Raw genomic sequence first — 12,071 nt, 5'->3', positions numbered from 1 at the left:
GCCAAAACATGTCTGTAATCTTTTTGATTATTTCTTATTTTCATATGTTTACCTTCTCTCCTTCCTTTGTTTCCTTCCTCTTGTTTTCTTTTGTCTCCTCTCCTCTCCTCCCCACCCCCTTCTCCTCTCTTTCATCTCTCCTTGTTATCTTTTCCTCTTTTCCTTGTCTTCTCTCTTGTCTCCTCCTTTCCTCTCATCTCCTCTCCTTCCCTTGTCTCCCCCCCTCCTCCTCTCTTTTCCTCTCCTCTCCTCTCCTTACCTTTTCTTCTTTCCTCCTCATCTCTTCTCCTCTCCTTGACTCCTCTCCTCTTGTTTCCTTGTTTCCTCTCCTGTCCTTGAGTCCTCCTCTCACGTCCGTCTCTCCTCCTGTCCTTCTTCTCTCCTCTCCTTCCCATGTCTCCTTTCCTCCTCTCATCTCTTGTTTCCTTTCCTCTCCTTCCCTCTGCCTCTCCTCTCATTTCTTTCTTTCCTTTTCTCCTCTTCTCTCTTTTCTCCTTGTCTCCTCTCCGCCATACGTTCCTCCTCTCTTCTGTCTGTGTGTGTGTGTGTGTGTGTGTGTGTGTGCGCGGCGGTAGTATTCAGAAGGTGTGTGCAGCTGATCTGCGCCGCCTCTCTGCTCCCCCAGACTCCTTCTCTGTGTAAGTACCTTAGCCCTCTGTCACTGTACGTCTGTAAGTGTGTGTTTGTGTCTATGTGAGTGAATGAGTCGGTGCGCTGTCATTGGTTCGACCACATTTGATTTGATGAGATTGAAACCAGTCAGTGTTTTCGATCACTGATACAATGGAGTTTGGTTGATTAAATGACAGAAACCAACACTTAGTTTACATAAAAGGCATTTTATCCTCAATTTACCATTTACAATGATGCAATTCCCTTTTCACTACTGCTTCACATGACTAATTAATTGAATTATGAAACTTTTTTTACATGACAGAACTGTGAGCATCATTTTATTGATTGTATCTGTTTATCCTTAATGTCTTCAGCAAATCCTTTGCATTTCCCTGCACATTGTATATTTGCACTTGTGCCATATGTACATCTGACTTTTTTTACACATTTCTATACACACACACACACACACACACACACATACGTATATATAATGTCCTTTATATTTCTAACTAGTCTTTTAGCACAACCTTCACTACATAAATTAATATTGTATGTGACAAATAAACCTTTGAATCCTTATATTTTATTTTAGGGCTGCCACAATTATTTTCATTATGAATTAAGTGATCAAATATTTATTTTGATTAATCATTTAGTCCATAAAATGTAAGAAATAGTCACAGAAAATTTAAAAATTGCCCATTGCATGGTCCCGGTTGATTGTCAACAGTCCAAATCCCAAAAGATATTCAATTTATAATCATGTAAAACAGAGAAAAGCAGCGAATGTTTGGCATTTTTGCCTGAAAAATGACTTGAACAGTCAATCGATTATCAAAATTGTTGCAGGTTCAATTTACTAATTGATTCATTTGACTAATTGCCTCCTTACAATAAGTGTCAACATTTTTAGATTACATTTTTTACAATTAAACCAACACAGTAATTTCCCCTGTAAGCAAACTTTTAGTCAAATGTAGAACATCGAAAAAATGCCAAAATTAACATTTGTAATCAGTATATGGTGCAACATACATGAACATCTTTAAAGGTGTTAAATACTGACACACACTAATAGCAGCATCAGTCGAGAGAAATTCGTGTCAGTGTTCAAAGACTCATATTGGTCGAACCCAAGTTGAGTCGTATCGCGTTGAATGTGAGTGTTTGTTCTGTGTGTGTTAGTAAGTTTTGTAAGTCATATGCGGACTGAGAGACAGGCTGACAGAGAGAGAGACTGTATGGCAGCATGCTGAAGCCTCTCCACTTCTAAATGTGCTTCTTGTCTTGATGTTTTTCCTGCTGTAGTCCCTTTACCTTTAACTTTACCCCGAGCTGTGCTCTTATTAAACCTGCACCAGTCCTTTGCACTCACTTGATGTCCATGCCCTCCCCCAGAAAAGCTGTTTTCATAATTTTGCTTCAGCTGTGACTGAGAAGAACAAAAGTGACGTTAATGTAATGTACTTTAATTTGACACCCTTTCTGTTCCTTCGCAGGTAAGGTTTTAAACTTTTGAGACTGGGTAGATGGGTAATTTTGCCAACAGCTGCTGTGTCACCAACAGTGTTTTCTCATTGTAGTTTTGCTTATCGCCCACCATGTTTCTGACGTCAATATTCTGCCTTCATCAACCTCCATCCTCGCTGAAGGCAATATTGCCCACAGACATTGACTTCAAAATGTGTTGGCCCGCCTCAAACTCAAACACAGAATCAGGGTTGTGTCGCAGGAGGATAGCAGAGCCCTTTATCTTTAGCTGTGCTACTGGTGGGAGTGTTTATTACTTTTACTACTTTTTACAAACCTGCAGTTATCAGTTGAACTTGAGCTCAGTTAGAAAACTTTGGGGTAGTAACTGGAAGCGTGAAGAAATCTAAACCGCGTTAACGTCAATGAAACAAGACAGATGAGGAATTAAATGTCATTATGTTACAAAAGCATGGATTTGGTTTGTGATGTGCGTGTCTGTGTGTGCATGTATGCAAATGTGGTGTCCATGTTGTTTGTTTGGACATGTCTGAATTGTGTGTGTGCACGTACATGCACTTGTGTGTGTGTGTGTTTTTTCCAGTCCTCACGCAGTTCCAGATCGTCTGCGTCTGCGAGTGAATCGGATCAGCCTCCAGGAGTACGACCGACTGCAGTACGACAAAGAACGACTACGAGACATCTGTAAGGCTCACTGAGATCAAAACACTTTAAAGTGGCTATAATCAATATTTTTATATAAACAGTGGATCACACGACTACTTGCATGTGAAAGTGGTCGCTCACAATGATTAACCTGATTCCTCTCAGCTTTGAGGAGAGTTTTAGCATCTCTCAGCTCACACTTTTCCAGCCCACAACTTAACTGTTTTGGTTCAGTCTCACTGTTTTCAAAGGGTTGTTTCCCTTCAATATGTTTTCAGCTAAGAAACTCTACAAACCCACTGTACGCTACCTGCCCAGCAGCAAACAGCAGCAGACAGTTAGCGACTAGCTGGTGAACATAGTGGAGCATTTAGCCAGATATTTCCCTCAGGAGTTGGTGGAGACCAAAAACAGAGCTAAAAGAGAGAGAATATTAGACTTACATTCATCAGGTGGACACAAACACGACTCTAAATTAATGTTAATGTTGTTGCATATCTGCTGGATGTGTAAATAAGCAGCTGTTTGATAACAAGTTTGCCATATCAACCTTATAAGGCGATAAAATGTCAATGATGTGTTTCTAGCTTGTTTCTGCTTCCCACAAGTTGCCAAAAAATGCAGTTAATGCATGTTTGGCTTACTTTTTCAATGCATTATGGTCTAAAGTGTGTGTCCGTGTATTTCAGCCATCCCAGTAGGCATTGTGGTGGTGAGGGGGGACTGTGACCTGGAGACATGCAGACTCTATATTGACAGATTACAAGAGGCAAGTTTTCATTATGCTCATGAACACTTTGATTTTCTTCTTTCCTCTTCTGTTACTTCTTCGTCATCATTATTTCATGATGCATGCAGCGTCGTCTCTCCACTCTAAGTTATTTATAGATGGATAAGCAACCAACACCACTGGGAATGCAGAGCTGTTCTTTAGCTGTGTGTCTCATGTGGGAAACGTTCACTCACAGAGTTAACATCTGTGGAAGTTTTTGATGTAAATGCTTTGGCTGTTTGTTAACCTTGAAACCTGTCTGCTGTGCTTGCTAGGACTTACACCAGGCGCCATCTACTGGCCACAGAGTGCACTATCAGGTATATGACTTTTGGGTGTCTTTCTGCAGGAAAGGTTTGGTTATTATGAGTTTTGAAGGCTTTAGAAGCTATTTGATACATATTTCTCAGACTTGTCATAATAGTCCTTTTTCCCAGAATTTTATTCCTGCAATGTTGCATTTGGACAATTATACGACAGTTATATTTTTAGCTGTGTTTGCAGTTCCAAAAAGCATGAAAATAAAACCCTACACCCTTTAAAATTAGGAATTCACCTACAAAAACAAGCTAAATACAATAAATGAAATCTAGGTTTTACAGACTGACACCCATGTTGAATAAAGTCCTTTTCTACCACACTAGAAAACAAATTTCTGGACATGAAATATAAACAGTTTATTATAATTATATTCAATTTAAACTACACTATACACTGTCTCATTGTCCTGATTGTCGCTGTCTTGCTATTTATTGTTCAACTGCTCAAAAATAAACACTTAATAATACTTTTCTCTGTCTGGATTTCTCTCTTTTGCTTTCTCTCTCTTCAAATGCAAACTTTTCTACATTTAGTTTATTGTTCAGTAAAGGGATGATAAAGATCACAGTGTCTGTCTCTTTGTCTTCAGGATGAGTGCAGAGGCGTCCCCAGGTCCAGTTCAACCAGTAGACTCTCTCCCAACTGGAGCTTCTTGGATTGTGAGTCATTGAAACACTGACTGATAAGTGACAGAGATGAACACAAATGCACTTGCCAGTTTCAGACTTTGCCTACCACCTTGATAGAACAAGTACTTTATAAAGATTTTACACCAAAAACTCATTCTATTTTTGTTGTTGACACAACTGAATATGAAAACGTTTAAACGTTCCTGTCACTAATGACTCTTGATCAAAAGTATGCAAGAAGTTGAATCAGAGAGTAGCAGGTAAAGTAATCAAGCAGTGTGCACATTTGTTTTCTACTTATCTAAAGCACATATTTTTAGATCCTTTGTAAACTAAATCTGTACCCTTGTTAGCCTGCTATATCCTCCTTCACACCTGCCATTCTTTATTATCACTCCACCTCACTAAAGTGTCTAGTAAAACATTTTATTTTGTTGTTTATTTGTAAAGCTGTTTTCTTAACATAGTTACAAAGTGCTTTAACAAAGTATATGAGAGACAGCAATACAATTAAACAGTAAAAAGTAATTTTGATAAATTAGATAAAATAATACATAATAGAAAGTATTGTAAAGTATTGTCCAGGTGATAAAAAAATCATACAACTCAGTTAAAAGCCATTTTGAAATGCTGTGTTTTTAGCTGATGTTTTAAAGAAAGTTATCTCCAAGCAGCAGTAAAAGTGACACGATACAAAACTCGTACAGACGGTCCTCGACAAAAGTGCTTCCTATTGACATGCATCTCTCTGCTCTACAGCCACATCAGCTGACCGCTTCTATCGCATTGACAAGGCTCAGGTAAACACATTATTTCTTTTGGTGTTCGAACGGTTAAATGAACAGTTCAGAAATCACTGAATTGATGGATTTATGTTTGATTTTGACTGAAATGTTTGTCAGCCGAATGACTGCTCGTATATTTAGCTTTAACATGCTCTGTACGCTTGTACGCATGTGTGCTTGTAGGAGCACCTCCACTTTGTGACAGAAATCTGCCAGGACGAAGTGTTTATCCTGGACCACGAGGGACCAGTGGTGAGCCAGGGATCGTCCACGGGGATGCCTGATCTGGTAGTGGAGCCCACTGTGGGGTACGTTAGCATATATAGGAGACACACACTTTGTTTTTAACCTTTATTTAACCAGCTAAGTCCCGCTAAGGTCGAAAACCTCTTTTGCCTGGCCGCAGCATAAAAATTAAATATGTCTGCATACTTGTACTTACAAAGACAGTCACACGTGCATTAATTCGTGTTTAAAGAAATATTATAGATGAACTTCATGTATTTAATTTAATTATATCATGGGGTAGTGCTGAGTCGATTAGTTAACAAGAGAAAATTAAATAACAAAAATTTTGATAATCAATCAATTATTTATTCATGTATCAACTTTCACTGGTTCCAGCTTCTCAAATATAAAGATTTGCTGCTTTTCTCTGTTTTATATCGTTTTAAATCTTTCGAAGACAAGACATTTGAAGATATCACTTTGACTCTGGGAAGTTGTCATGGATATATATATATATTTTTTTTTTAATAGATAATAAAAACAGCCCTAAAATCAAATGTAAAATATGTATGCTATCATGGTATCATGAACTGCAAAATGAAAATTATTCGATTATCAAAATAGTTGTTAATTTTCTGTCGACTGTTGATGACTCATTAGGTTAGAGGAGGAACTTAATATTTTCTGATAAACATTTAATTAAAAAATAATCTCTACTTGCAGCACTGAAAAAAAGGTTTCTCCATAATCACATTTTAATTCCTTCTGTAATTTCTATTTCCAGCTCTCCCCTGACATCCGAGGAACAAGGTAGAATACACACACACACACACACACACACACACACACATTTCATAATGAATAAAAACTGTTTTGTAGCTGTAGCTCAGGGTGTAATCACTTTGGTGATATGTGAAACATGTTATACTTATATGTTATACTTTTCAGAAAGATATGATTTCCTTTTTTTAAGTTCCACTTTTGCTTTTACTGAGAACAACCATGTCTGTGTATGTTTATCTATAAAATGTTGTTAGTCACCCAGTCACAGGAGATCTAGATATGCTGAGCCAAAGGCATCTGTTTCAGGAGTAGGGTGTTTTCCCCCTAAATAATATCTTCCCCTGAGGGCTTTGCAGGTTTCAGTCTGTTAAATCACCATGTTCAGCCTTGTGACGATTATAACAATAATGTCTCTGGAGACTTGTTCTGGAGAAGTTGAAGGATGTTTATCGGGGCCTGGTTGATTGATCTCATAAAAGCAATAAGTCATTGTAATTCCAGGGACTCTCCTGGTTAATGAACCTGTTGTTTCTCATCGTTGTTCCTCATCCTCATGTTCTAATATGTTTTATGTTTGTCCATTTTCAGTTGTGCCTGCACCTCCAACCGCAAACCATACTTAAAATATAGAGTACAATTCACACTTTTTGATTAAAACAGTACATTGCTGTGTTAGCAGTATAAAGTGTTGAACACTTTTCTGTCTGCTTTACCAAACACAAATGGATTTGATGTCTCTTAACAATTTACTGTTGTATTTTCTTGTTCTGCCTATATTTACAACTTCATAAATGTCATATTCAGTCAGAGATAGTTTGGTTTTGTCAAGTTTGTTTCATTGTTTTTTTGGTAAATGTCTTCAAGTTGCAGAAAGCAGTAAAAAGGTTACAAGCAGTCACTTGCTTTCCAAAACCTGCAGATACAAAATGACTCATAAAAACACAAATGTTTCTCTGGAATCCACACAGTCACTTGTGGAGGAGATTTCATGGCTTTTTTGGTTCCTCTAACTCCCTACGGATTACTTGTGTTTATTCTGAAATCCTGGTCTATAAATGCTTCTAACACACAAGGCAAAGTAGTAGCAGGTATTTAAGTTACTTTGAGATCATTGTTGCCATTAAGTATTTTTAGACATGCTATTGTCATTTAAATAAACAATAAAACAAGGAAATAAGCTTGACCAAAACACAGACTGCATTTGTAGGAAAGTGAAACAGAAAGTTCGAGAATGCAAAGAGTCCCTGCAGAAACACCCTGCAGGATAAAAGAAAAATCCTTTTTATTTTTATTTTCTCACTTCCTCTATCTTGAAAACAAAACTTCACTTTGAATGCATTTATTATTTGACACACAGAGGAATACAAACACCACAGTAAAAAAAACAACAACAAAAAACAGTGTTTCAGCACAGAGTCAGGTATTTCTAGAAAAAGAGGAAGATGGTGTGTTTACAGACAAACAGGTTTGTACACGGAAATTTGGAAGAGTCTGCAGAACTGAAGCCTTGTTGTGCAGTGTGATCTCATATGATGATTTGTGTCTGTTTACAGCACTGCTGACAGCTGCCAGTACAGGGGATCTTAACATGGTAAAGTACAATCATACACAGACAAACACAGATTGTCTAGGAATGTGTAAATAAAACCAGTTTTACCAGTTTGCTACATTGGGTTTTATAATAAGTCCGCATAGCATAATCTCACCTTCACAACAACAGACCTAAACCTGCTCAGCTTCTCTCCTTCACCAGCTGATAATAAACAATAACGATTCAGCATGAAACCCGTTCATTAAACCTCTGAACACTTACAAGGTTTATTTCTGTCAAGTACCATTGGACACGGGAACTTTACACTTGAAGGCCTCGTTTCCTGATAAAGGTCAATCTCAGCTCATTTTTACATCCGCTTTGCAAAACAAGTGCGTGACGCCGGCTTCTGTGCTGAAGAGAACGCTGAATATATTTTAAAGTTGCACGGTACTGTCCGTAAACCGTGCTACATAATAAAAAATGCATAAATCACAAAGTGTAAGTGTTGTAAGTGACAGAAAAAAAAAGTTTTATACCTGGATTAATTTAGTATAAAGTTTAATTTAGAGTCAACCTTTCAGCTCGTTGCCTTTTATGATTCATGTTACTGGTTGGAAGTTAGTTCCTGTAGCTGCTCCAGGCAGACGTTTCTCTTACGCATCTTTTAAACCTAAAATCAAGCAGTGATCAACTGCGAGTTGATGCACATCTTCTTTTGTATATCAGCCTGTGGTAAACAACATACGCACCATAAAAATGCCTAACATTCACTTCCTTTCCTCTTTTAAAATGTGAGGATTTACTGCTTTTCTCTGTCCTTTTTTTTTTTAGACTAAACGATTAATTGTAAAACTAAGCAATAGATTAATTGATGAAGAAAATGATAATAACAATGATAATAGTAAAAAATAATAACAGAAACTGAAAGCAGCATTCCAGCCACAAGAGATTCATATATTATTATATATTAGAGGGAGAGGATGATGATGAAGGAAACTGGCAGATCAGCTGTGCAAATCAAATGTTCAGTATATTTTGCATGTGTGTGAGATAGTTTAGTTTTCTTATTTTCTAATCACCAAATGTCACTTAACATAGAACATCAGTGGTGATAATAAAGTTAAAGACTGAAAAATTAACAAAAGCAATACAAACTTAAACAAAACATGTAGTTTTAGGTTGTAATACAGAGTTTTTTTTACCATTATCTTAGTCTCAAGATGCTTTTGGGAAATGAGGCCCTGGTTTATTTGGAATAAACACAATAAAGTGTTTGCATGAGTAAGAGAAGAGACAAAGACAAGAGCCCCGCCTGCAGAAAGAAAAACCCCACCTGCAGAAAATCCCATAACAAATGGCCTCACGTCACAATGGAGGTGTTTGATTTGTTTCTTGGAAAAGGGAGCGTGTTACTGGAAATACTCAGTGAGTAAGGTATTACTCACGTTTGCATCCATGTTTCCATTTACGCTTTAAACACCCCGAAAGCTACAAATGAGGGCTCTTTATTTTCCTTTGTTTTAAAACATCCTAATCCTCTGTTTTTTCTGTTTCTGTCGATGTCCAGCTGTCAGAGTGTGTGCGTCGAGGCGTCAGCTTGTTGGTTAGAGACTCTGGAGGTCGTTCAGCGTTACATATAGCTGCCCAGAATGGACACACAGACGTGGTCAGCAACATACTGCAACAGGGTGAGAATGTGCATGACGCGCATGCAGGTATATGTGTGTGGGAAATTATCTTAAAGGTGCTGTATGCAGCATTTTAAACAAATATGTCATATTTATTACACTGTAAACAAACGGCTCCAGCAGCCTCCTGAATGTATTTTGTGTTGTCTTTCAAACGTCTGCACGACATCTGCAGCACAAAACAGGAAAGAAGTGTTGCTCTTCAGTAGAAAATCAGTTTTAACATGTTTATACTCCCAGTCCTGGTTGATGTGGCAACATCTGTGGTTACTGGTGCTTCAGCAAACTTTGTCAGACAGTATTTACTTAAATCAAATATACAAAGCTGCTTATGTTTTGTTTCTCCCTCTTCAGGCTCTAAGGTGCTTCTGGATTTGACAGACAGAGAGAAGTATGTTGGGTACTTTTAATTTAGTTTTTTCTAAAGGATTCTCTGTGTTTTATGTATAAATGTATATTTGACCAGATTTTTGTTGAAAATCACGTGCCCAAGATAGTGTGAGAAATTGCATGCCAACAACACACCCAAATCCTGCTTTGTCTGCTGTGTGGTTTTCTTTCAATGCCAGTTTCTTTTCTGTTTTGAGTCAGCGTGATCAGTGTACCAGTGATCTGACCTGTAGATTACAGCCACACTTAAAGACTGAACTGTCTTTTACTTCCTTAAAAATGTTTTTCTTGTTTGTTTTAACTGTTTTCTTTTAAAACCAGATGGTTTTATGATGCATGTGTTTTATTTTGCTGCCTTTGTGAAGCACTTTGTAACTTGGATTTTGAAAAGTGCTCTTAAAAATAAAGATGATTATTATGATTATATTATTCATTTCAAGACAGGGACACTTTGCACGTTCTCACAGCTTATCTGATTAATTGGACATCTATGTGTGTGTGTGTGTGTGTGTGTGTGTGTGTGTGTAGAGGGGACACTGCATTGCACAAAGCAGCCTCAGAGAAGCAGCATGCTGTGTGTCGATTGCTTGTGGAGGCCGGGGCGTCGCTGGAGAAGACCAACTTCCAGGTAAACACACACACATTACACTACAAACTTGCAAACTGTGGACTTGTACTTTTCCCATAAGTCCAGCTGAGTCATATCAGAGTACCAGCATGACATGTAAATGATTCACGGAGAAATTTGTTTTATGGCTTCTTGGGTGTGTCTGGATCTGTTTTGTGTTAAAATTGTACACGGGGGATGTCCCGACTAGCTCTGTAAGAGGATACAGGAATTATCTGATAGATCAGTATTAGCTTTAGAGAGCCTGATCTGTTCTGGGTTCACCAGAAGTCAAAATCCTTCACTTGCACTCTGTTAAAACACCAGAAGAAACCACAAAATAAACAAACAGAAACAACCACTTTTATTTGAGGTATTTTGGGGGCGTTTTATTTGATAGTAGCTATTATGGAGTGACAGGAAAAGTGTTTGTGATTTTCTGCTATATAAATAAAATCTACTTAACTTGGAATGATATACAACGCAATCCCCCAGCCAGATTTGAACCTGGAAAGTTGCCGTTACATGGGACATGCCCCAGAAACCAGTGGTTTCAATTAATTATATGACAGTGAGCGTCAGCAAACCATGCAAGCAGAGTTAATTTAGTGTTGCTACAGGTTGAAAACTGCATTCAGACTTTATTTCATGCTGGAGATAAACAGAGCGGTCCAAATCCAAACCTTCCTGCCACGACAGAAAAACTTTATTGTCCATCACTAGGCAATGGAAGTTTGTCTTAGATGTGGCTCATAAGTAAAAACCCACAGAATAATCAGAGTAAAAACATACTCTTAGAGCTAAAAACAAAAATATATACATGGTGTCAAAACAGCATGACTGTACAGGAAGAACATAAATCCACACTGACGTCCTCTCTCCACACTGAAAAATAGAAAAGCTGTGATTCAAGCTTTATTTTAATACAGACCTATTCAGCTGTTGAACATTTAAATTGCTTTTCTCATTTTAATTCAGTAGTACTGCTGAAGTAGTGCTGTGCAGCTGTAGTAAGTAGAGTAGGGGTTTTATGGCGCAACTTTACCGACCTCCAGGGTGCATGGAGAAGGGACAACGTCTTAAGAGGTCAAAACTCCAGCGACATTGGTAGAATAAACAACTTTATTTGCTTCAGCTTGTGGGATTCACGGATGATGACCCTGATGAAAGCCAAAACGCGTCAGTCTCACAATAAAGTTGTTCTTTTACTACGAGTGTTGCTGGAGTTTTGATCTCTTCAGCTGCAGTTTGCATGCACAAGAATAAATATATATAAAAATTAATATCAGACTGGACTGTGTATCTGCGGATACAGTAGGGCTTCAGCTGGGATTTACGGGCATATAAATGTGATCAGGACTATCTTATACACTGACTTACCTGTATAATAGGTACACCTGTACATCTAATGCAATCTAATACAACAGCCCTGTGAGTGATCCTGTGTTTGGGCTTTTAATATTCAGTGTCAAAGAGGATTTGATTCAACTCTGTGGTCATTTTTTAGTAGTTTGTGGTGATGTAGTGGACTGCATTAGGTTGAAATGTGTTACATTACATTTAACAGCCGAAACAATTAG

At 37.9% G+C, this 12,071-nt stretch overlaps 1 protein-coding gene across 8 annotated transcripts in view; it reads left to right on the top strand.

The window, feature by feature from the left end:
* dgki (diacylglycerol kinase, iota) overlaps window positions 1-12,071 on the top strand; it is a 90,507-nt gene that overhangs the window by 68,781 nt on the left and 9,655 nt on the right. For 4 of the 8 annotated variants that reach the window (XM_044186885.1, XM_044186884.1, XM_044186887.1 and 1 more), the window contains exons 22-33: window positions 576-638; window positions 2,693-2,793; window positions 3,444-3,523; window positions 3,802-3,846; window positions 4,437-4,506; window positions 5,236-5,276; window positions 5,445-5,569; window positions 6,274-6,299; window positions 7,826-7,863; window positions 9,374-9,494; window positions 9,849-9,885; window positions 10,413-10,512. In XM_044186885.1, coding sequence (XP_044042820.1) covers window positions 576-638; window positions 2,693-2,793; window positions 3,444-3,523; window positions 3,802-3,846; window positions 4,437-4,506; window positions 5,236-5,276; window positions 5,445-5,569; window positions 6,274-6,299; window positions 7,826-7,863; window positions 9,374-9,494; window positions 9,849-9,885; window positions 10,413-10,512 — 847 coding nt within the window. Of the gene's footprint in view, window positions 1-575; window positions 639-2,692; window positions 2,794-3,443; window positions 3,524-3,801; window positions 3,847-4,436; window positions 4,507-5,235; window positions 5,277-5,444; window positions 5,570-6,273; window positions 6,300-7,825; window positions 7,864-9,019; window positions 9,232-9,373; window positions 9,495-9,848; window positions 9,886-10,412; window positions 10,513-12,071 lie in introns of those variants that run through there. The other 4 variants (XM_044186890.1, XM_044186889.1, XR_006376910.1 and 1 more) reach the window with 3 other exon arrangements.

Source organism: Siniperca chuatsi, linkage group LG23 (assembly GCF_020085105.1).
Source record: "Siniperca chuatsi isolate FFG_IHB_CAS linkage group LG23, ASM2008510v1, whole genome shotgun sequence".
Taxonomy (NCBI): Eukaryota; Metazoa; Chordata; class Actinopteri; order Centrarchiformes; family Sinipercidae; genus Siniperca; species Siniperca chuatsi.
The sequence above is the reverse complement of the archived record's forward strand: the minus strand, read 5'-3'. Positions and strand labels throughout refer to the sequence as shown.